This window comes from Heloderma suspectum, chromosome 15, assembly GCF_057233095.1.
Source record: "Heloderma suspectum isolate Gila_16-S chromosome 15, 16-S_ref, whole genome shotgun sequence".
Classification (NCBI taxonomy): Eukaryota; Metazoa; Chordata; class Lepidosauria; order Squamata; family Helodermatidae; genus Heloderma; species Heloderma suspectum.
Window position 1 is genome coordinate 526,798 of NC_139472.1, and position 23,834 is coordinate 550,631.

General features: G+C 58.7%; 2 protein-coding genes across 5 annotated transcripts; both read right to left on the minus strand.

Moving 5' to 3' along the window:
* Positions 1 to 2,484: 2,484 nt before the first annotated feature.
* Positions 2,485 to 11,717, minus strand: NECAP2 (NECAP endocytosis associated 2). 3 transcript variants are annotated; one of them, XM_084821556.1, is made up of 8 exons: positions 11,616 to 11,717; positions 8,255 to 8,355; positions 7,250 to 7,354; positions 6,646 to 6,727; positions 5,754 to 5,862; positions 5,079 to 5,247; positions 4,599 to 4,686; positions 2,485 to 3,773 (listed from the first exon to the last, which is right to left on the minus strand). In XM_084821556.1, exons 1-8 carry the CDS (start codon positions 11,708 to 11,710, stop codon positions 3,725 to 3,727), a joined length of 798 nt encoding a protein of 265 aa, XP_084677682.1. In that variant the 5' UTR covers positions 11,711 to 11,717; the 3' UTR covers positions 2,485 to 3,724. The 3 variants fall into 3 exon arrangements, with proteins under 3 accessions (XP_084677682.1, XP_084677680.1, XP_084677679.1); XM_084821554.1 differs by having other exon boundaries at positions 4,599 to 4,689; XM_084821553.1 differs by lacking the exons at positions 4,599 to 4,686; positions 5,079 to 5,247.
* Positions 11,718 to 13,722: 2,005 nt separating this feature from the next.
* SZRD1 (SUZ RNA binding domain containing 1) lies at positions 13,723 to 23,574 on the minus strand. 2 transcript variants are annotated; one of them, XM_084821559.1, is made up of 4 exons: positions 23,092 to 23,574; positions 17,994 to 18,043; positions 17,171 to 17,422; positions 13,723 to 16,539 (listed from the first exon to the last, which is right to left on the minus strand). In XM_084821559.1, exons 1-4 carry the CDS (start codon positions 23,488 to 23,490, stop codon positions 16,437 to 16,439), a joined length of 804 nt encoding a protein of 267 aa, XP_084677685.1. In that variant the 5' UTR covers positions 23,491 to 23,574; the 3' UTR covers positions 13,723 to 16,436. The 2 variants fall into 2 exon arrangements, with proteins under 2 accessions (XP_084677685.1, XP_084677684.1); XM_084821558.1 differs by having other exon boundaries at positions 17,171 to 17,425.
* Positions 23,575 to 23,834: the final 260 nt, after the last annotated feature.

Sequence of the window (23,834 nt, forward strand, 5' to 3'; positions counted from 1 at the left end):
CAATACCACCCTAATGGCAGAAAGCAAAGAGGATCTAAAGAGCCTCTTGTTGAGGGTGAAAGAGGAGAGTGCAAAAGCTGGTTTGAAACTCAACATTAAAAAAACTAAGATCATGGCATCTGGCCCCATTACTTCCTGGCATATAGAAGGGGAAGAAATGGAAGCAGTGACAGATTTTACTTTCTTGGGCTCCAAGATCACTGCAGACGGTGACTGTAGCCATGAAATTAAAAGACGCTTGCTCCTTGGGAGTAAAGCTATGGCAAACCTAGACAGCATAGTCAGAAGCAGAGACATCACCTTGCCGACAAAGGTCCGTCTAATCAAAGCTATGGTTTTCCCAGTAGTAATGTATGGCTGTGAGAGCTGGACTATAAGGAAGGCTGAGCGCCGAAGAATTGATGCTTTCGAACTGTGGTGCTGGAGAAGACTCTTACGAGTCCCCTGGACTGCAAGGAGGTCAAATCAGTCCATCCTAAAGGAAATCAACCCTGAGTGCTCATTGGAAGGACAGATCCTGAAGCTGAAGCTCAAATATTTTGGCCACCTAATGCGAAGAGAAAACTCTCTGGAAAAGACCCTGATGCTGGGAAAGACTGAAGGCAAAAGGAGAAGGGGACGGCAGAGGATGAGATGGCTAGATAGCATCACCGATGCAATGAATATGGACTTGAGCACACTCCGGGAGAGAGCGCAGGACAGGAAGGCCTGGCGTGCTATGGTCCATGGGGTCACGAAGAGTCGGACACGACTGAACGACTGAACAACAACAAGGCCCTGCCAGCCTGCCCAGCACTATTTTTAAGTCCTGGGGCACTAAGCCAGTCCAGGGTCTCTTGGGAGCAGAACTTCTGCAGTCACTGGAGCCAGGGGGACTGGGTGCAACCTGGTTGCCAGACAGAGGCCACCAAGAACTCCCGTGCTGAAGCAGAAAAGGCTCTTTGCTCCAAGACCTGATTTCCTGTCTTCTGATAGGGCCCAAACTCAGCCCTATAAGAAGTATGCCTCTGAGCATGTGCAGAGTTCGTTTCCTTCCCCCAATAAGCAAAGACACTGCTGCACTGTTGGATACTGGGAGGGCAGGGACTTCTCCCGTACCAGGCAACCGACTTCAGAAGGGGCTGAGCCCCACACCTCTCCTGGGAGGAATTAAGCCCTGAGCACAAACACCGCGCCAGCCTCAGCTGCTCCTGACATGCTCTCCACCTTCCAGGGGCACCAAAGCCCCAGACAAGCTCCGGGTCCAGCACTCACCTGCAGAGGTTGTGCAGACTGGCTGGCCCTTCGCTTCTCACACAGCTGCTGCTACTGGTTAATATAGCGCTGGGTACCTGGCGGAGGCCGGGCCTCACCTTTGCCAGAAAAGGGCTTGGCTCACACCTCCAGCACCGCCTGCTCTTCCTTCTCCCCGCAACCCACGCCTGGCCATGCGAGAGCTACATCCATGCAGCTCCAGCGTAAGCTCCTTAATCCGCCCAGGGTTATTAGAGCTGCCTGCAGGGTAGCCAGGAAATGAGTGTGTTTCTGGAAGGGAGGCATTTGGGGCTCCATGTCTCCTGGTGGGAAAAAAACCAGTTGCCAGCTGCTAGAACCCATAGCACATGCATGCAGACCCTGGCTCTCGCAAACTTGGAAAGGGCTCTCCCCAGACTTGACATGAATGTTGGCACAAGGGCTGTGAGGCCTTTGAGAGGTCAGCTGGGAGGCTCCAGGGTCATTGAAGGTTTCTGCAATCTCCCTCTTAGCACAAGAGGCAGGGCGGGCCACCAGGATTAAAAACAATGATCATCCAGATAGCGAGAAGACCACGAGGGAAATGGAAGAAAAGTGCTTTCTCAGCTCATGCTCCGCAGATGACCAGGGCTTTCGCCTTCATGCCCTCCGGGGGGGGGGGGGGGGGGGGCTTCCCACTGGGCCAATCTGGCTGCTGGGCTAGATGCGCACCCACTGTGGCCAGTTCCCGCAGGGCTCTTACACCTCAGACGTTAACATCTGCTATGAGATTTGACATCTGAGTATACAGGCCCCCTTGAGAGGAAAATCGTCACCCACAGTCCAGCCCTACAGGGAAGGTATTTTAGGATTCTGGGGTTGATGGACACTATTGTGCCAACCCACAGCGTTCTGGCTCAAAAAGGCACAAAGGGAACCAAGGGTTAGTCACAAATGCCAAAATGCAGCCACGGAACTGGGGAAGGGTGCCTCTTGGCACAGGCAGAGCTTCTGTTTCCAGCTCAGGGCAGTTGCTTCTAGAACAACATAATTTCCATCACTTTTCTTACTGTTTAGTTTGAAATGTAAATGGAACTCTGAAGCCAAAATGGTCCCTTGGACACAAGAACAGAGGATGACCCTTCAGCGTCCATAAAAGGACCGCCCCCCCGGCCCTCCTTTCACTGTCAATGACCCCTTGGGCCTTTTTGTTCTCTCTCACCAATGCATTTCACCTAACCCTGCTCCCCAAATTAAAATAAGGCTTCCAGATAGATACAACTATACATTTTAATCATAAACCACCTCAAAAATACAAAAGGCAGACAAAAACATTATGAAGCTACATAATAATAAAATGTTTTAAGGCCTTCAACTTCACATAAATAGATAAGAGTGTGCGCGTGCACTTGATCTGTATTTCAAAAGAGAGTTCAAGTCCAGTTCCTTAACATGGCCCAGGAAACGCTTTGTCCTTCATGACATCCGAAGCGTCATAGGCCAAATTCCTGCAAAACAAGAAGAAACCCAGGATTCTCCTAAAAAATGGGGGGGGGGGGTTAAGTTACAAAAACAAGGAATGGGAGGAGTTTTATGCACAAGACAACCACCTGAGAGATCGAACCGCTATCTGCTCAAACCCCTTTCCCTTTGGAGAGAAGGCAGGTTGGCCGAGGGCAGGAGGTGCTTCACAGCCCAAGGGAGCCATCCTGAAGGAGCAATGTGGAAATCAGCCACCACACAGGCAGCAACCTCCAAATCTCACCCATCAGAGGTCCAGCTCAACAGGTTTAAGCCTCGCTTATGTTTGCCGTGAAAACCCAGCTGAGAGGAACTTGGATGTGCCACGGGAAGACCCCTGGTCCATTCTTGCCAGGGGCTGCAGCTGCTCCAGCCCAGACAGGTCCTGCCCACCGAAGCAGCTTCCCAGGACATTCCTTCCAGCTGGGAAGGGGGCGAGGTGGTGAGGCAGGCAACCACGACCCTGCCCTGCGTCTCCCCCCACACTGGCTGTGCAGTGCAAGGCAAAGAGGCAAGGGCATCCCAGAGATCACACACACATGGAAAATCCACCACAACTTCTGCCCATCAACAGGGATTCTGCCCTGCTCCTCCACCGGTTAAGGAAGACCTGGGAGTGGGGGAGCAGCACCGAAGGGAGGACAAAACCTTCGTCTGAGATGCAAACGCTTTGCGAGCGTCGCTTCTCTTCCCCCTCCAGGCTGATCCGCTCTGACTGGAATGCAGAAAGCAGCTCCCTCTTGGGGATTCTGGGCAGGGTAAAGAACCCCCCCCCCCACCAGCAGTGCACGTCTTTGGAGGGGGGAGTTGCATTGTCCCACCCCTACTTCCCTTCCCCCCCAATGTCCAGAGCGGCATGTCCAGAGTGGGGACCTCTTGAAGCTCCCCCGAAAGTGAGCGCTGTCCTCTAGGCCTCTTTGGTCCACAACGAAAACGCAGGAGGGTCCTGCCTCAGCCACCAGGCAAGAGACGCACACACTGCCCCAGCGGCTCAGAACTGGACCCAGCTGGAGCTCTGCTGACTCTGGCCAGAGACAGACCTATGAGGGGAGACAGACAGACGCCACAGTTCAGGAGCAAGGGATGGGCAGGCAGAGACGGGCTGCAAAAGCCCCCGCTTCCACAGATGGGGATGCTCTGTCCACACAGGGCCCTGGGGACAGGGGCTTCCTGGGGGACAGGGGCTTCCTGGGGGACAGGGAGGAAGAGCAGAGGAGCGGCCTCCCCTCCTGCCAAGCAGCGTGCTCCCCCTCCGGGAGTCTTGAGGCCTCCTGCACCTGGTGCACATGGAGATCCGGGCCACTTCTCCATTTGAGATGTCTGAGCTGGTTGAGGGAATGAGCACTGATCAACTGAGCAGCTCCAGCCACAAGGTCACAGGCCAGAGTGCCAGGCCAAGCGCCCACAAAGGTTCGGTTGCAGCAATGCAGACACATCTGCAGTGCTCCTGTGTCCCCGAAAAAGGCAAGAGGGGAGCAGTTCTGGTCTCCTCTCATCATCACACAAGAAGGGGGGGGTATCATCACACAAGAAGGGGGGGGTATCATCACACAAGAAGGGGGGGGTATCATCACACAAGAAGGGGGGGGTATCATCACACAAGAAGGGGGGGGGTATCATCACACAAGAAGGGGGGGGGTATCATCACACAAGAAGGGGGGGGGTATCATCACACAAGAAGGGGGGGGTATCATCACACAAGAAGGGGGGGGTATCATCACACAAGAAGGGGGGGGTATCATCACACAAGAAGGGGGGGGTATCATCACACAAGAAGGGGGGGGTATCATCACACAAGAAGGGGGGGGTATCATCACACAAGAAGGGGGGGGTATCATCACACAAGAAGGGGGGGGTATCATCACCCTGAAGCTTTGGCAAAGTCTCCCCAGATGTCGGCAGCTCCTTCTGCGGTGATACTTGGGGGCTGGGGTGGCCAAGGCACCGAGGCATCTGCTGACATGGGCGGGGCGGGGAGACAGAGTAGCTTTTACCACTTGGAGGGATTTGTCCAGTGCTCCCGCCTACCAAGCCAGCCCCTGGAGGCCGGCAGTGAGGGGCCCATGGCCTCCAAAGTGTGAGGGGAGGCAGCAGGCCAGGCCGCAGTGACTGCCACCCTGCCTCCTCGCTGAGAGCCCTCCCCGCGCGACACAGAAATGGAGCCTGGGGCCCCTTGGCTCAGACAGCGGGGGGGGGGGTGCCAGCAGAGCAGCACTCACAGAGCTCCAGGGCCAGCCTGGAAAAGGGCCCTGAGTAGCGCCCCACACGACCTGCCAGGCAGCGTGGCTGCCCCACGCTCGAGGGGCTGCCCCAATCCCCCCCCTCAGCAAGCCCGAGCCACAGACCTGCTTGGGTGGCGCTGGCTGGTGGCTCTGCAGAATGCGATGGAAGCTGCTCCCCAGGCAGGGGGCCGAAGGACGCCTTGGCTCCCGGAGGGGGCGGGAGGCGGCTGGGGGCCCCGGGGCCTGCTGCTCGTGGCCTGCTCCCCGAGGGGCCGTCCCTCTTCTTCACGTTCTGGAGGGAGGCCAAGAGGGCAAAGCGCTCAGAGGCCTGAACAACCTTCCCCAGCGAAGGAGTCCTACTGCTGCCCTGTCCCCACACAGAAGGAGACTTCAGCTGCTTCTCTGCATGAGGGGGAAGGCCAGCATGAGGGGAGGGGGAAGGCCAGCATGAGGGGAGGGGGAAGGCCAGCATGAGGGGAGGGGGAAGGCCAGCATGAGGGGAGGGGGAAGGCCAGCATGAGGGGAGGGGGAAGGCCAGCATGAGGGGAGGGGGAAGGCCAGCATGAGGGGAGGACGGGGCCAGCCCGCCCAGCAGCAGAGCCCGCACGGCCTTCCACATCAAGCTCCTCTAGCGCTGCGCTGCTCCGACTGAAAAAGCAGCCACAAAGCTCAAAGTTTCCCCCGCTGCCGGTGGCTCACTCGCTTCTCAAGCCACCGGGCACTGTTCGCTTTGCACCCCCTTCTCCACAGCCTCCGTCCCACACGCCCAGCAGCAGCACGAGCCCAGAGAAGCCTCACCGCGATGCTGAGCTTGATGGTCTGCCCCTCCTTGAAGCCCAAGTCAAGTCTGGGGCCCTGCTCCGGATTCTGGGCCTGCTTGGCCAGCTCGCTCTGCTGCTTGACCCACCTGCAAACACAAGCGAATAAGCGGGTCAGGCACGCTGCTGGAGCAGAGACAAACGTACACAATGGCGCCCTGTCCGGGGCTGCGGGAAGCAGAGGGGCCTTGCTGCAGCTGATGCCCAAGAGGCTCCAGCCAAACGAGTTCTCTTCCAGGGCAAAGGCTGGGGCCAAACCTGTGCCGCTGCTTTCCCCAGCAGGGCTGTGGGGGGCCAGCTAGCTGGCATGGGGAGTTGCCAGAGAAGAGGGTGTCCCCCCCATTCCTGCTGTTTCTCCCTGGCAAACAAGCCCCTCCCGCTCAGCACACCGGAGGCCAGCAGGCAGGACACTCAGGCCCGCTGCCGACCGCCTCCTTCCTGCCTCGGCGAAGCAAGGTCCCACTGGCGTGTTTGGCTGGCCGGCCTGGCCCCAATTTATTGGGCTTCCTCGGGGCTCACTGTGTTTCATGGAGGAAAGGAGCCTGGAAGGCGGCAGAGGCTGCTCCCCGCTGCCGGCTCTGCCACACCACTGCCACTCCCCGCGTGCCCACGGCCAGGTCCTCACTCCCCACGGACCGACTGCCCCTTTTGAGGGGTTCCTTTTTGTTGCAGAAAAAAAACGGGCTGCGACTCTCCTGGGCCCAAGAAGCTGCTGCCATTTGACCGGCAGGTGCTGAGAGGCAAAAAGGCACCCCTTTGGCCTCCTGAGGCTGTGATTCCCCCCTCCCACTTGCCCGGAGGAGGAAGAGCCCAGGGGATGCTGGCCAGGGACTGTGCCTGCTGCAAAGGGGCCCCAGAGGAGCAGCCCTCACTTGAAGTGGTCCTGCAGCGCCACGTTGAAGTCAAAGGCGTCGCCGCGGTCCACAAAGCCAACTCCGATGAACGCCCGGCGACCTGCAAGGAAAGCCAGGCCCAGTCAGCAGCACTCGGGCACCAGCCACTTGCTACAAAATGCCAGAGGAGCGCCCCAGGCTGGGCAGAACAAGAGGGTGGGAGAAGGGGAGAGCCGGGGCAGCACGCTGGAGACCCTGCCACTAAAGCATGCGCTGCAACCACAAGGCTTAGCGTTTACAGGAGAGCAGGGAGGGATCAGGGGAAGGAAGCGCAGCTGGAGCTGGGAAAGCCAGGAGGGTCTGCTGAGGAAGAGGCGCCCTGGGAGAGTCACAGGCCCAAAGGCCCTTCCAGCAAGGCTGCAGGCCCAAAGCAGGAGGCCCCTCCTCCCAAACAGGCAAGAAAGAGCTGAGCGCGCATGCAGCCTGGCACGACCCCTTCCAAGGGCCACTTCTTTGGCTCCCCCTAAGTCCTGGGAAGTGGCTTGTCTTGGAAGGGGCACCGGTCAGAACCATCCCAGCCTGAGCAGGAAGGAAGCCACTGTCCCTCACCCAAGAGGACAAGATCCAACCCCCGCACACGTACCGTTCCCATCCTCAATCCGAATGACAAAGTATCGGCTGGAGTCTGTCACGCCCTCCACAGAAATGCTAGGAAACTGGTCCACGGGTGCCTGGGCAAAAAGTTCTCCTGGAAGGGGGAAAACTGAGGGTGAGAAACTGCCTTGCACTGCCAGGGCATGGCCTACTCTGTCTCTTTTCCTGCTCCAAGGGAGCCAAGTGTGTCAGCTCCCTTCACGCGCATGCACACATAACACACACACATGTCTGAGTTTAATTTGAGAATTTTGCAAAAAGTGGATAGTGGATACAGAAAATAGGTATATAGGATAGGTACATAGTGGATACAGAAAATGCATTTTCTTAGCTACACAATCGCTACTTTATGCTGAGACATAGGTTCAGTATCAACCTTCCCGGTTACCTCCAAGATGTGGATTCAAAAGAAGAAGTTGCACAAGGAAGGGAGGAAAGTGTCTGTGTTTTCTAGTCCTGGACCTCTATAGAGGGAGTGTCTGAGGTTACCAGAGTGCTGCTCCGCCTCCATTGAAGATTTTCCACATTGCTGGGCCTCTCTCTGAGCATCACAGAGAAGTCTGGCCCAGACGTTGGGGCTCTCAGTTCAAAGGAGGCACCACCACTGGCCAGGTCTCACGGCTGCCCTCCTTGAACAAAGAGCCTGTCTGAGGTCATCATCCTGAATGTTCATCAGGCTGCCAATGTGCCTGGCTGGGAGAGATGGACAGGGGCATGCTTGGAGAGCACTAGCCAGTCATCCTGACCAAAACCTTTTCCCCTGAGCAGAAGCCTGACATCTTGCTTCCTTCTGCTGGTGAATTCATTGGGCCTGACCTGAACGCTGCGTCTTTAGCAAGGGGCTTCCTTCAAACAGCCGCTGAGTTTGCCCCCCCCGGCTGCTGCAGCTGCTGCTCTTCACAGAATCATAGAATAGTGGGATTGGAAGGGGCCTACAAGGCCATCAAGTCCAACCCCCTGCTCAATGCAGGAATCCAAGTCAGAGTATCTTCACCTGAATTCTTGTCCTCCAGCTTGATGTAGGCCACGTTCCCTTTGGCTGTGATGCGCATCCGGCCGCTCCACGCCGGCTGGTCCAGCTGCCACTCTGCAGCTCTAGCAGGGGGAAGAGGAGACATGGCCAGTCAAGGCTAAAAAGGCCCCAGTCTCAGCAGCTGCATATTCTGGACAGCATCTGCTACATAACCAGTAGACTAAGATAGATATAGATATTGCTAGAGCACCTGCAGAAACCAAGCCTTCTGTCCACCAAAATGACACCACCTTCTTTTATCTTCATTCAAAGCTCACATCTTCCAAAACAAGCGCCCTTTCTCCTTTCTGATTTCTTTAGGTCAGGAGTTCTCAAACTGTCCACCCACACAGCCCATGTGAGAGAAATGAAAATTACTGAAGCCCACCAACCACAAAATGGCAGCGCAGGGGCAGAACCAGTCACTAAATGGCAGCAAACAGAGGTGGCGCTTGGCTTGCAATTTAATTCTTTCCCCCAGTGATTTCCATGTAGCATGGAGTTCCATAGGCCAGCTTTCCTCATGCTAAGGACAAACAGAGGCTCTGGAAGTATAATGATTTAACCTCCCCATTTTAGCCAGAATTTGCTGATCCAGAGTGGAAAAGCCTTTTTATCTTATATGTTTTTCTCCCCCCATGCCTTTCAGACTATTTTTACCCATCTGTCATTTCTTTTGCTTTCCCACATAATAAGTGTCCTATCCCTGCCTCCAGGCGAGCTATTTAAAATCCTAAAAGATGATGCTGTTAAAGTGCTGCATTCAATATGCCAACAAATCTGGAACACTCAACAGTGGCCACAAGACTGGAAAAGGTCAGTTTACATTCCAATTCCAAAGAAGGGCAACGCCAAAGAAGGGCAAACGCCAAGTGTTCAAACTACCGCACAGTTGCGCTCATTTCACGTGCCAGCAAGGTGATGCTCAAAATCCTACAAGCTAGGCTTCAGCAGTATGCGAACCGAGAACTACCGGAAGTACAAGCTGGGTTTCGAAGAGGCAGAGGAACTAGAGATCAAATCGCCAACATTCGCTGCATCATGGAGAAAGCAAGAGAATTCCAGAAAAACGTCTATTTCTGTTTCATTGACTACGCTAAAGCCTTTGATTGTGTGGATCACAACAAAGTGTGGCAAATTCTGAAAGTGATGGGAGTACCAGACCACCTTACCTGTCTCCTGAGAAACCTGTATGAGGGTCAAGAAGCAACAGTAAGAACCAGACATGGAACAACCGATTGGTTCAAAATTGGGAAAGGAGTACGACAAGGCTGCATATTGTCACCCTGCTTATTTAACTTATATGCAGAGTACATCATGAGAAATGCCGGGTTGGATGAATCACAGGTCGGAATTAAGATTGCTGGGAGAATTATCAACAACCTCCGATATGCAGACGATACCACCCTAATGGCAGAAAGCAAAGAGGATCTCAAGAGCCTCTTGTTGAGGGTGAAAGTAGAGAGGGCAAAAGCTGGTTTGAAACTCAACATTAAAAAAACTAAGATCATGGCATCTGGCCCCATCACTTCCTGGCATATAGAAGGGGAAGAAATGGAAGCAGTGACAGATTTTACTTTCTTGGGCTCCAAGATCACCGCAGACGGTGACTGTAGCCATGAAATTAAAAGACGCTTGCTCCTTGGGAGGAAAGCTATGGCCAACCTAGACAGCATAGTAAGAAGCAGAGACATCACCTTGCCGACAAAGGTCCGTCTAATCAAAGCTATGGTTTTCCCAGTAGTAATGTATGGCTGTGAGAGCTGGACTATAAGGAAGGCTGAGCGCCGAAGAATTGATGCTTTCGAACTGTGGTGCTGGAGAAGACTCTTACGAGTCCCCTGGACTGCAAGGAGGTCAAATCAGTCCATCCTAAAGGAAATCAACCCTGAGTGCTCATTGGAAGGACAGATAATGAAGCTGAAGCTCCAATATTTTGGCCACCTAATGCGAAGAGAAAACTCCCTGGAAAAGACCCTGATGCTGGGAAAGACTGAAGGCAAAAGGAGAAGGGGACGGCAGAGGATGAGATGGCTAGATAGCATCACGGATGCAATGAATATGAACTTGAGCACGCTCCGGGAGAGAGCGCAGGACAGGAAGGCCTGGCGTGCTATGGTCCATGGGGTCACGAAGAGTCGGACACGACTGAACGACTGAACAACAACAACATCCCTGCCTCCAACTGCTAGTTTCTTTCATTCCTCCCAGCTGCTGCTTTCACATTCACTTCTTCTTAGAATAGCTTCTTTCTCTAAACCCCTTCCTTTCTATTCAGTTTAGGATCCTCAACAACCATTTACCTCTCTTCTTAGTGGCCCTTTTCCCTTAGAGGTGGGAGACCTTCCCTTCCCTCCTGATATTCTTCATCTCCTGGCCACCTTGACTCACTTCCACCTCCCACCCGCCCCAAGACAGAGACATTCTCTGAGACAGAGAAAACAGCCATCAGCACAGGCAGCCAGAAGACACAACAGCAGCACTCCCCACCACTTCTTTATCTCTCATCTCCCCCCTTCCCATTCTTCCTCCTCCTTCCTTCACAAGGGGCCAGGTATTCTGTCCATCTGTCGTCCATTTCCTCTTTCTTTGCTATCCTCTCCTCCAGGTTCATCTTATTTCTGAATGTCATTGCATGCTACCGCCTCACCCTCTGTCGGCCCCTGCTCCCACGCGTGCCTAGGCACTGCGCCTGGAGGGAGCTGCCAGTGTCCTTCCAGCCTGAAGGCTGCGGAACAGCGCAAGGAGGAGCTGGCCGGCTGCGGTGCTGAGGCCCACCCGTAGCACTCTTTGAGATTTATTCATTATTTATTGAATGCATTAATCGCCCATCTCCCATCATCCCTCACCAACGGCTGTGCTGGCAAGGGCCGATGGGAGTTCTGGCTAAACCATCTGCAGGGCCACCGCGGCCAGCCGCGCTACGCCCTTGAAGAGGGAGGAGCAGCTGCAGCAGAGCCGGCGCATCCTTCTCGCTTCGGGCACGAGCTCATCCGCCATTCCCGCCAGCCGGTTTTTGCAAGCCCAGCCTCTGAAAGGGCCTCCGCGGTCGGCCGCGACGCCTTCGCCACGTCGCGCTCCCCTCCAGGCTGGCGCAAGAAGCCGCTGGCCGGGGCGGCGAACGCCTCTGGGCTGCTCCCGGACGTCCCGTTTGGGGGGCAGGCCCAGGCCGCTTCCCTCGGACAGCCCCGCGGCCCCGGCCCTCCTTGCTGGCCGGAAGCGAAGCGAGGCCCGCGTGGGAGGGGGTGGGGACGCCCCCCGCCCCGCAGTCGGGGAACGGCACTCTGCGTGCTCGGAGGCGCAGCCCCCGCCCTGGGCGAGCGGGCCGCGCTTGGCGCCTCACCTGTAGCCCCGGTTGGAGGCGCGCGGGGGCACGCGGTAGACGTGGACCTCCGGCTTCACGCACAGGACCGACTCGTACTCTTCGCTGTCCGCCATCTTGGCTGCGGCCGCAGATCCCGGAAATACGGGTCCTCGGCGGGCCTCTGGCGACTGCGCACGCGCCGAGGCGATCCCGCCGGTAGAATGTCGCGCCAGCCGCGCTGCCGTCACTTCCGGGGACGGAATTTCCGACTTTTCTTGTTTCCGCTTGAAGCCCATAGAGTTAAGGAAGAGGGGTTTACATCTATGGTGGGGACCGCCGTTTGGGGGAGACGGACGCGGAATCCGCTCTACTGCTTGCTCTCTGTGGTACCTCTCCCCCTTTGTTTTACGTCAGAAGACTTAAGAAAGCACTTCCAGCCAGGCCTGAAAAACGTCTCTATGATCTTTTACCGCCAATTGTGAACCGGAAATGTTGTACTTACAAAAGCACCTCCACCTCTCAGGCTAAGCGGAGGGCAAAGAGAAAAGAAAATTTTCGAGTGACGTGCTGTGGATAGGAAACTTCCGGGTTCCTTTAGGCCAATTTCAGCCCTCCTCGGGACGGAAGTGAAAGCTGCCCAGAGAAAGCTACGGAGAACCCCGGAATGTTGCCGTAGCTGCGACGGGGATAGCTCCTCTCCGCAGGAGGCAGCAGGAAATACAGGCCTCCCCGCTCCCCTTTCTATTCGGGAAGCAGCGTCGGAAATCGGAACTTAACGCGATGAGTCACTCCACTATTTTTCTATATCCCGGCGAGGGTCCTATGTCAAGAACGACCGGCTAGAAGGTCACACGGAAGCAGAAAGGCATAGAGCAAGCAAGAGGCTAGAGCGACGCCGGTTCACGCTTCATCCCGAAGTGGCCCCGCCTAGTGGGCGGGAAGAGGGACAGCGGGGCGCTGACCTCGCGCGGGGAGCGGGGTTGCAGGGGCTGGAGGCCCCCTTCGGAGCAGGCCGGGGCCGCGCCTCCCACGGCGGAGCTCCGGGCTCGGAGCGGACAGGATCTTTATTTGCTCTGCAAAGGGGCCGACGGCCAATCGAGCCCCGTAAGCGTGAAATCAACGTTAAGGCAAGACCACCTCTGTGCATGCGCAGAGTGCCTTTACATCCGCAGCCTTCCACCCGGGGTCGGATCCTGATAGGCAGGAAGTACAGACACGGCTCTTAGGAGCAGAGATCAGCCTCCCCTTCGGAGTAGGAAAGGAAGTTTCTAGCCCTCAAGTCTGTGAAGATCGGGTTGAAAGAGCCCAGGCAAGCCTGGCCGAAATCTCCGTGGTGTGGCCAGCGAGTGAGCAACGCTTCTGAGGACCTTTTCTGCTCTTAAAAGCAGAACTAGTAAAAGCAGAATAGTTGCAGTAGCAACCAGCAACTATGCTTAGTGTTCATAAATGATCTGGAGCTGGAGTTTTTCTTGGCACATGCAAAACTCCCTGTAGCCCTAGCTAGCCTGTCCAATGGTCAGGGATAACGGGAATTGCAGTTCAACCCCAGGAGGGCCCACGTCCCCCACCCCTGCTCCAGAGCAGCCAGCGCAATGCCTCTGGGCAGGCTGCAACCCTCCCGCACCGGGTAGCTGCCAGATCCAGCTCGGGAGGCTGCCTCCAGCTGCCCTAACGAACGCCACATGAGCAGCCCCGCTGGGTCTGGGCAAAGGCCCATGAAGTTGCTCAGCATTCGGCTTCCTCCAGGAAGCTCACAGGCATGGCAAAACATTGCAGCCTCCCGCACCTGGCATCTGGCCCCCAGAGCAAGGGCGGGGGGGACACACATGCAGGCCCACCAGAGCTTTTGGCCTACAACCCCCCCCCCCCATCAGTCCCAGCCACCATGGTCAACAGGGAGGGCTGATAGGATGCTGTGCCCTGCTTAGAATGTGAAGAAGTTTATCATGACTTGAAGGTGCCATGCAGCACCCAGTGGCCTGTTGAAATGGCCATGGTTAAGCTCCTTGTAGGTGGCCTGACCCCACACCCCTTGCTTCTGATCTTCGTGACTAGGCAAAATACCATGCACACGGAGGGCACAATGGGTGCTCTCATATAACTGCGAAACCCCACAAGCAGGAATAATAATGAGCCCAGATGTTTTAAAAGTTAACACATTTATTTAAAATACAATTTATAAAATGCTTATCCGCATATGTCGGATGTTTGTGGGCTGGCACAGCCTCTTTGCTTGCCTTGTGGAAACGCACACACATTCACACTCGCACACACCCTAAAGTGCCCCTAGGAATACACACCCACCCAAGGGGGCCTCCAACTTCTCTCCACACCAATTTCTGAAGGTGCAAATGGACCGGTTGTCCACAGCAGAGGCCCCTAATGGCAGACCACGAAATGGGCTCTACCACCTCCTGCCTGCAGGTTGGCAGCAGCGTCCCCACAGGGCTATGGCTAAGCTAGCGGGGGGGGGGGGGGCACAGCAGCAATCAGCCCAACCATCTCCCTTATGTTGGGGAAGGGGGGGGGGCTGGCCTCTCTTGCTAGGAACAACAAGCGGGTTATGGTCAGGTCAGCTCATGGGATGCAGAATACGGGATACTAAGTGAAGGAAAGGAGAGGAGGCTAAGAAAGAAGCTATTTCCCAGCCCCCCAATCTAAAGCAGAGTTCAAGAAAGGCAGGGGGTGACTCGTGGTTATTGCTCACGTTTTCCCTACCCCACTTTCTTCCCACGAGGGGAGGGGGTACTTTTCCCCCCACCCAAGTCCCCCCACTGCTACCTCTTGTCACATCCTGTTAGAACCAGAGACATGGTACAAAAGTGATCCCAAAAGAAAGTCTTGCAGAGAAGGAGTCCAGCTCGCCCAAGGCCCAACAACGTCAAAACTCACACTGCAGCTCCAAAGAGGAGGAGGAAGAGATCCAGACAGGGTCAGTCGAAAGAGAAGCAGGCAAGGGCTGCAATGCACAGCCAGCCATGGGCCCCGAGGGCTTCATTTCAGGAAGCAAGCGAGAATGGTGGAGAAAGCAAAGGGGGTGCAAATCCAACACAGCCACGGCCCGCCATGTTTCACTTTTTGTATACAGGTAGTTTTATTATTATTACTCTTTTGACCAGTTATTTATTTTGCAATATGGTTGTACATGTCTTGGGTTGACGTACAAAGAGACGCCCCCTGCCCCCCGGCAAAGGTTCCACTTCCGTCCCAGCACAAGAGGAGACACTTTGGTGTGCCTGACACTCGGCTCAGTGTCCCGTTCCACACCTGTCATGTCCTCCAAAACCAGACAGTAGAACAAAAAGGCAGACTCTGGAAACACAGTGAAGCAAGCTAGCCCACAGTCACTTGAAGGTGTGGCGGCGGGAGGCCTACAGTCCCCAACCCAAAATATGGCTGCTAGAGACGAGGGGCAGGCCAGCCGGCCCGGCCCTCGGGAGCATCCACGACCCAGTAGGCCTTTGCCGCAGGCAGGGAGCCTCCTCACTGCCACCAGCACTGCAGATGGATTCCACCCAGCCCCAAGAAGAGCCTGGGGCCCTCCTGCTTCTCATCACTGGAGGAGAATCCAGCCGTTTCTGTCTGGGCTGGGCACGCCAGAAGGTCTCCCTTCGCCGACCGAAGTCTCACACTGGACCACATGGTGCCATCTCAAAACCATCTCTACATCCTGTTAGACACTTGCAAGTCCTCGAAGCTGCGCCAACACCCCCCACTGCCACCGCGAGAGGGAAATCCGCTCCACGGGACATGCTCATTTCTGAACACTGCTCTTGCCCCATTTCTTTGCCTGCTCACAGCGCATTTAGCAGGGACAGAACCCAAAGTGCACTTGGACCGGAGGGCGAAGATCCTGGCCACCCAGGGCTCACGGCTCACCTGCCTCGACCAGCACAAGCATCACCTGCCACTGGGTGCCCCCTCCTCCCGGCCTCACCAGAGGACACCAGCATGGCACAAAAACAAGCGACCCCCCAGTCACAGGCCCAGCGGCAAGAAGCAGCCGCCCCCCTTGTCCCGGAAGCAGCACAAGCAAGCCAGGAAGGCACTGGCCAGCATCCCCTTCAGCCTGAGATGATAGGGGCATTTCCATCCCTTCCTCCCCAAGCCGGAGGCCTGGCCAAAGCTCAGGACACAGAGGCAGCAGCGCTGGGACAGGGGTGGCTCACACCCTTCAAGGCACATCGAGAACCTGAGGGGCGGGAGCCTCGGCGCCCCCCTGCCCCCCCAACCGCTCGGAAGCTGCCGCAGCAGCACACAGGAGGAGGCACCTCGCTCACCCAGTCTGTCCCCACTCGCCCAAAGGCGTCCCTCTGCTTTCCCAGGACTACCAACGATCGCTTTTCAGACCAACACATTAAACAGCTAACACCCCCCTTCTTCCCATGCACAGGGCTTCAACGCCACTCAACCCTTCCCCGAAAGCAAACAGACAAACGTGTGTGCACAGCGGCCTCCTCCCCCCGCCTGCCCCAGCTCGCTCCTTGCTCTGCAAGCCACATGGACACACATGCACAGGTCAAGCAGCAGGAGCCCGGCTTGTGCTTCCAAGCCCGCCGAGCCTGCCAGGAGGAGTGATTATTGCTGCTGGTGCTGGCTCGGGCAGGCCAGCCCCCGGAGGAGACCCCTGCCCCCACCCCTCACAGCGGCACCAGACGGCCCTCCTCAGCACGCCCATCCCAGGGGGAGAAGCGGGTCGTCACAGTGTACGGGGTTTGTGGGCCCGGGAGGCGGCAGAGCGAAGGGGGTCACAGTGCGAGTCACCCAGGCCTGCCCCCCCGCTCAGGCCCATCGGTCCACTGCCGCAGAGCAGCCCCGGCTGTAGGAGGGAGGGCCCAGCATCCATGCCAGGAGCCATGCCTATCTGCGCTGCTTGAAGCCCTGCGAGCCATCCGGGCCCAGCGGCTGCCGGATCACATTGCTGGCCGGCCTGGCCTCGTCCGGCTGAGAGATCCTCGTGGGCCTATGAGGAGAGAGAGAGAGAGCACAAGGCCACCTGTTTGTCAGCAAGCAGGGCAGGGAGAAGGCCCTGGGCCTGTCACACTGCCTTGGGGCAGGAAGGGCAGAGGGGCTCCCCTCCCCTGAGGCAGCCTCTTGCTGAGCCTCTGCAGCGGGTCGGCACAGCTGGGGACTCCCAAGCAGAAGATCTTCTCTGGTCACCGAGGGGCTTCATAGGCGCCACTCATACCGGACAGCCTAATGGCCAGGCTGCAGCTCAATGGCTGAACCTCTCCTGTGCACGCAAGAGCCACCGGTCTGACCCCCGCGCCACCTTGGGCAGGGCTGGGAAAGAGCCTGCCTGATCCCTGGAGAGCCACAGCTGCTGCCGGTCAGCACCCACAGTTCCGGCCCAGATGGACTGGGGGGTCTGGCTTGGTGCAAGGCAGCCTCTGGTGACCCCCAACTCAGCCCCTGCTGGGCCACCAACCAGGTTGCCTCAGTATGGGCCACAGCCGAACCCCATGGGGCCTACGGGGGGGGGGGGGGATCCGAGGGCCCAGGAGGGCCAAGCTGAGCACCACCCAAGGCGGGCTGCAGGGACCCAGAATGGGGCAGGGCAAGGGCAGAAAGGAGACGGGGATGGCTCCTCTCACCGGTCGAGGACAGGCTTGTCGGGCTCCTCTTCGGGGCTGGCGCTGCCCAGGATCCGCTTCCTGGCCTCCGCGTACTCGGCCTCCCGCTGGGCCAGGGACTTCACAGGGAAGGCAGGCCGGCTGGCCGCGTTGAGGTTGCTGAGCACCCCGTTGCTTGTGGGCCGCTTCAGAATTCGGATCTGTGGAGGGGGCCCCGGGGGCAGGCTGTCGTCCTGAATCACAATCGGCACTTTCGGGGGGGACTTGGATTTCCTGCTGGTAAGCGGGGGGAAGAGAAGATGGTTTCCTCTGCCTTGAATTTCCAGTTCCCTGAACACAAAGGCACTCCAGGCATCCCAGTAACTGAGACACGCCACCCAGCAAAGGGTGGGCAGCAAACACCCCCAAGCCCCCGACAAGAAGGGCCTGAGGCTCTGGCGCCAGGCCCCGCAGCTCCAGCAGGGATCTACCGGCAGCTGGATCAGGCTGGGCTGCGAGTGTCCACTTCGGTCCCCACCTGCACGGCTGGCCAGGCTGGCTGAGAGAGCACCACCCAGAGAGCTCCAAGCCCTGCTTTCCCACAGGCCCCTGCTCCAGCCAGGCCTGGCCAGATTGCCCCCCTTCCCGGCCCTCCAGGAGCGCATTCACGGGGCAGAGGTGGCTGCTGGCAGAAACATCCCAGGACCTCCTGCGAAGTGACAGCGCTGCCCGGCGGCAGGTCATTCCGGCCACAATTCCCCGAGCGATACTGGACGTCTGGGCTGCCCCCTGCCTGCCTGGGTCTTGCCCGCATAGGTCCCAGAGACAAGCTGACAGAGGCTGCTGGAGGGGAGTGCTGACTCACCTTTCCTTCTGGGAGATTTTCAGCTTCTTTTCCAGCCGCCTATCTATTTCCTGAAAGGCAACAACAACGTGGGGTCAAATTCCACCGACTGCATCAAAGAGCCGCTTCCCCGACTCCTGTTCTTGGGAGTTTGGACCATGCGGAGCACAAGGCACAGGCAGCGCCTCAGCTGTCTGTGCCAAGCAGGAACTGCCCCACCCATCCCATGGAGACCAGACTCCCACAGACCCTCCAAGCCCAACTGAGGGACCACGCTGTCCTGGCCCATCAGGTGCGCCATCCCACCCCATGGCGCTTGCTGCCGCAGCTGAAGGCAGGCAGCCCCTCTGGGAGCAGCCCTGAGAGAGAAACCGGGGACCCCGCCTGCCTGTGTGGCTGCCGCAGCAGGGCAGACTCCTTTGTGGCTCCAAGCGAATTCAGGAGCCCGGGGAGCCAGCCATGGGCAGCCCCTCCCTGGGAAGAGAGCCCCGCCCCACCCGGCCAGCCCAGAGTGCACTCCCAGGGCTCCGCGCTGAACATCACAGCCACTGGCGACTATTTCTGAAGATGCCGTCACCGGCTGGGCAGAAAGCGGGTTAAAATTAGGCGCTGACTGACAGGCTGCCCAGAGGAGCACTACTTGGATAGGTCCAAAACAGGGGTGGGCACAGCATGGGTGCCCAGCAGCCGCACGTCCTGAGGGGGCAAGGAAGGGGCAACAGGCCACCTGCTGGCAAAGAGGGCTGGCCCTGGCCCCACACAGGGCCTGTTGCAGAGACCCCCACCACGACGTGCCACTAGCAGACAAACACATCTGGAGGGAGCCGCTTCCCTGTCCACCTGGGAGGGCTGAGGTTAGCGGGAGTCCCGCGCTGGGACCCACCTCCCTGGCAGGACCACGGGGAGCGCGGCACAGGGGAGAGACCCTTCTCAGCCCATGGCTCTGGGGGGGCCACAGCTGCCCTCACAGCAGGCAAGAGCAGGCAAAGTGGGCAGCTGCTCCAACTGGCCAAAGGGAACCTCGCCTGCCACACGCCCACCCCACAGTCTACAGCCCCAGCCCCGTGGCCACGCCACACACTTGCAGATTGCCCTGAGAAGTACCGTCTCTTCCAAAGCAGTAAGCCACGAGATGAGCTCTCCTGAGCATTCAAACATTAACTCGGCCTCCAGACTTTGGACCGCAAAGCAAAGGCAGTTAAACCTCCATGGAGGAGCCGTCCAACGAGCACTTCTATTGCAAAAGCAGCTGCCACAGCGGGAACAGGAACCTGACCAGCGGGCGGCTCTGGGCCTCTCCCTCTCCCTCCACAAGGAAGCCACCCTCGTGTGCCCACAACACAGCAAAGCAGCCCAAGAGCAGCTGGGCCAGGCCAACAGCCCTGGTTCCCATCGTAGCCCACCAGGCGCCTCTGGGAAGCCCAGGAGGACAGGAGAGCGCCCCGCACCCCACCCCCAGCAACTGCAATGCAGAGGCAGACTGCACCTGAGCCTGGAGGCTTTGGACAGCCATCATGGCCAGCATCCATTGGCTGACACACACCCTGCCCCTGGAACGTAGTCAAGCCCCTTGTGAAGCCATCTAAGTCACTGGCTGCTTTGCCACAATTGCTGAAAACTGAGATGTGCGCCTCCCTCCTGCCCACCCTCACACACCCTCTCCACAATAGGGTCCAAACCAGCAACCAGAGCTCCACAGAATGGGAACGGGTCAGCCAAATGCCACTGAGGCCACTCCCATTGGGGGAGGGGGGCACAGCGGCTGCTGCTGGGCATGCTGGGAAAAAAGCATGCAACATCTAAACACAGACCCCGGGCTCCATCAGGCAGTGGGGAATGGGGAGCATGCAACACCTAAACACAGACCCCGGGCTCCATCAGGCAGTGGGGAATGGGGAGAAGGCAAGAAGCCGATGCCTGAAAGCTTCCCTGCTCAGTCACTAGGGACGACCTCCAGGCCTGCTTCTGAGCCTCTCCGAAACAACTCCCAGCCACTCTGAAAAGGGGCACAGGAGGGCAGAGAATGCTCTCGTGGACTCACGCCGGGAAACAGCCCATCCTGCCACCTGGGGGCGGGGGCAACGTATCCTCAGCTTCTGGGCCCTAAAGATCAAGGGCTGCTAGGGAGGCCACCACGGCATCCACCCAGGCACCAAATGACATCCTGGCATGTAGCTCTCAAGCAAAGCAACGCTTTCTTGGCACACACACACACACCCCGCTCCACGGGCAGCTCTGACCCACCCAGCAGCTTCCAAGTCTCCATCTTCAGGACCTTGGCAGAGCCGTGCTGGGTGAGGCCAAAGGCCCATCCAGTCCACCTGCCTGCCATCACAGCCAACCAGACACCCCAGCGGGAAGGCCCCGAGCAGGGCCGGGGCATCAATGCCAACATGTTGCTGAGAGCGGCTCATTTGCCCACCCCCACTCCTCCCTCTTTATGCTCCCTACGAGCTCGCTGGGACAGCCCTGGAAGGGCCGAGGATGCCAGGGGCCCTGGCCACCAGCTCCACAGAAGCCTGGCAGTCAAGCAGCTGCCTCAGCTAACACAGCTGTGCCACAGCTAGCCAGATGGGCGAGCCAACCAGCCTGGCGGGAGGTAAAAAAGCCAGGTTACACCTGCAGCCCAGGAAAGTCCTTCTGAGGCTTGAGAGACGTGTCGAGAGCAAACAAACACCTGACACGGCAGAGGAAGAGGTGTGTTTCCTGGGAGCCCTCCGGATGACGCAGGAGAAGTCACAGCAGCGGGGTGAAGAGTCTGGCCTTGCTCTTTATTACTTAGCACCACCAAACTCAATGGAAAAAACACAATACAGAAACAGAAAGTGTTTCCACAAGGCCCCAGTTCACACAATCACATATACGATCACTGCTGCCCACCGTGGCCTGTTTTAAGCCCTGGTGAGCCACAGCATGTGCCAAACAGTTTCTGAACATTCAAGCCACGGCTGCAGCTTGTTATGTCATCTGAACCTGGGGACCATAGGTTATGTGAGGGTTAAAGAACCCATGGTCTGTTGTTTGGTCATGCGAGGGTTGTTTAACCCGTGGTCCCTGGGTTCGGATGCAGCAGCAGCCTGAATGTTCAAAATGGCTGTCATCCCACACCACAGCCCACCGTGTGTGCCAGTCCAATAGCTTCCTACAGTTTGAACAGGCAAAGTACATCCCCCTCCCTCAGCAAATTTGCAGACCAGCTACGCCTCCCCCCCCCCCCGCTCTATCACTTGGCACACACCTGACCCCACAAAAACATGGGAGAGTCCAGGACTGAAATGCAGCAACCCTCACACCAGTAGGATGCATGGTATGTGTACGTGGGCTGGGGGGACACTTGGAGGACAGAAGACCATGCAGAGGGGGGCTTCCCACACTAAGAGCCAGCCATCAGAGCCTTGAGCTCTGACCTCGTGCGCTTTCCCCACCTGCCCTTTTGCAAGTTCTGCTGGAGACACACACACACACCACTACAGCCTACACACCACAGGCCTGGAGGGAACAGCAAGATGAAAAGCCACCTCCGTTGTGGGTCGAGACACATCACCTCCCACCTGCCTCTTATGCCCAGCTGCTAGAAGACCACATGTGGGGAGGCCTCAGTGGAGGATGGGGAGCTGTGAGTGACGTCCAGAGCTTGGGGCTGGGGAGTGTGCACGGGCTGGCCTTACTACTATTGAATCATGAGGCTCTTACGCCAGCCACCCAGCCTTTGGCCCTCCTCTCTTATGGGCCATGCCAGAGGCATGGGTTGCCTATGCGCTGTCATGGAAGGCTCAAGCGAGGGCCACACTGCTTCCGAACGGCCGGCCGCCTAGTTGCTTGTAGCCAAGAAGAGCAAGCTGCCTCCAGGCCACCAGGGCTGCCTCAGGCTTGTACCTTCCCTTCCTGTCTGAAGAACTACCAGGCACAAGGGCAGGCCCCGGGCTTGAGGAGAGGCCCTGTGGCTGCCTCCTGGGCCCAGGCGGTCGTCCGAGGCGCTGGATGCTGGGGTTAAGTTGCCCTCGGATAGGACCCACTGGGAGTCCCCACAAGCAGCAGTGCAAGCACTCACAAGCTCCTCTCTTGCTGTGACCACATTGACAGGAACTGGGCAAACACATCCTAGCACTGGCCCAAAGCAGATCGCTGCCCAGCCAGCTCCCACAGGAGCCCTGGGAAGTGGTGACAGTCTCCCAAGGGCCTGGGGCTGGTGGGGACGTGTGCAGTCCAGTATGGCTTTTCAGTGGACGGGACAAAAGAGAGCAGGCGCGAGGGGCCACGACCCCTGCCCAGCATGGCGCCTCGTCCACCCCACGCAGCCGCTGCAGCCGCTGCCACCCAGGCCGCCACGACCCCTGCTCCCGTGGCCTCTACCCGACGCCCGGGCCCGACCCTCTCCCTTGGCCCGCCCTCTACTGAGCCCCCGCCAGCGGCCAGGGGCGATGGGGCCTGGCTTCCCCTGGGGGCCGCCCGTCCCTGCCACGGTACATCGTCCTGTTCAAAGGCCAGCGCAGCCGCTCTTCGCCGTGCAGCTTCCCACGCCCCCAAAAGACCCTCCAGAACCGCGCTGCTCCCGGGTGCTTTGGACTACACGCCTCAGAACCCCTGGCCATTGCCCGTTCCGGGCGGGCTGGTGGGAGTGGCGGTCCAAGCCACCGGGAGGACACCAGGGTCGAGGAGGGGTCCGACGCGGGGGCGGCGCCTGCGGCCTCCTTCGCCCTCCCGCGCCCGAGACGCCCGGCCGCCCGGCAGCTCCCATCGCCCGCGCCGAGGGCGGAGCAGCCCCCCGCTCCTTCCGCCCCGGGGGCGGGGCCTGCTGCGGGGATGCTGGGCGCTGCCGTCCGGAGGGCGCGGGCGAACCGCGGCCTGCGCTTGCCCCGCTGCGGAGCCCTCGCCGGGCCAGGCGCGCAGCTGGCCGGGCGCTCCGCGCGAGCCGCTCCCGCAGGCCGCTCCCCGCGGCGGTGGCGGGGAGCTGGGCGCGGGGTCGGGCCGCGCAGGGAGCACGTGGTCGGGGGTCGGGAACGGGCGCGGCCCCTTTAAGAGGCCCCGCGAGCCGCGGCGCCTCACCGCCAGCCATGAGGGGCCGGCCCGGCCCGGCGGCCGCGCCCACGCGACGGCGGCCCCGCCGCCCCCGGCTCACCCCGCTGTCGGCCGCCTCCTCCCAGCTCTCGGCGACCTCCTCCTCTTCCATTGTAATACCCCTCCGCCGCCAGCCCGCTGAACGCGCATGCGCGCGGCGCTCCCAACACTGGCGGCGGCGGCGGCGGCTGCCAAGCGCCGCGGCTGCTCGCTTCAACGCGCGCATGCGCGCCCGAACTTGCGCGTCTTCCCGGGCTTCTCTCGGCACATGCGCGTTCCTAGCGGCTCCCGCTCCCTTGAACAAAGTCGAGATTTCTGGCTGCGCATGCGCGAGCGGCCGTTCCCCGCTGTAATTCCCGGGCGGCCAAGGCGCACGCGCGCTCGCAAGCTTAGTAACGCACGGCGCATGCGTGTCGCCATTTCTCTTCTCACTCCATCTGAGCGGGGTTTCTTTCGGCATCGCGGTGCGTGGCCGCAGCGCATGCGCAGTCCTTTCGTTCCTGTTGGCTTTAGCGCATGCGCACTTTCAAATTCTACTTTAGGGTGGAAAAGCCAGGGTAAGAAATCCTCCACAAGCCCGCTAAGCGGGAGCGACTCATATAAACGGGGTGGGCGGAGAAAAATCCCCGATATTCTTCCAGGAGAAAGCGGGACACAATGATCAGAGGCTGTTCCCATTCCCCAAGTGGGAAACTGAATAAATAACCCGGAGGCGGCAGGGGGCGCTGGTGCGGCGCCCCCGAGCGTCGGTGACTTCTGGATCAATGGGGCCTCCTCCGGCTGCCGTCCCCTATTGGAGACGGA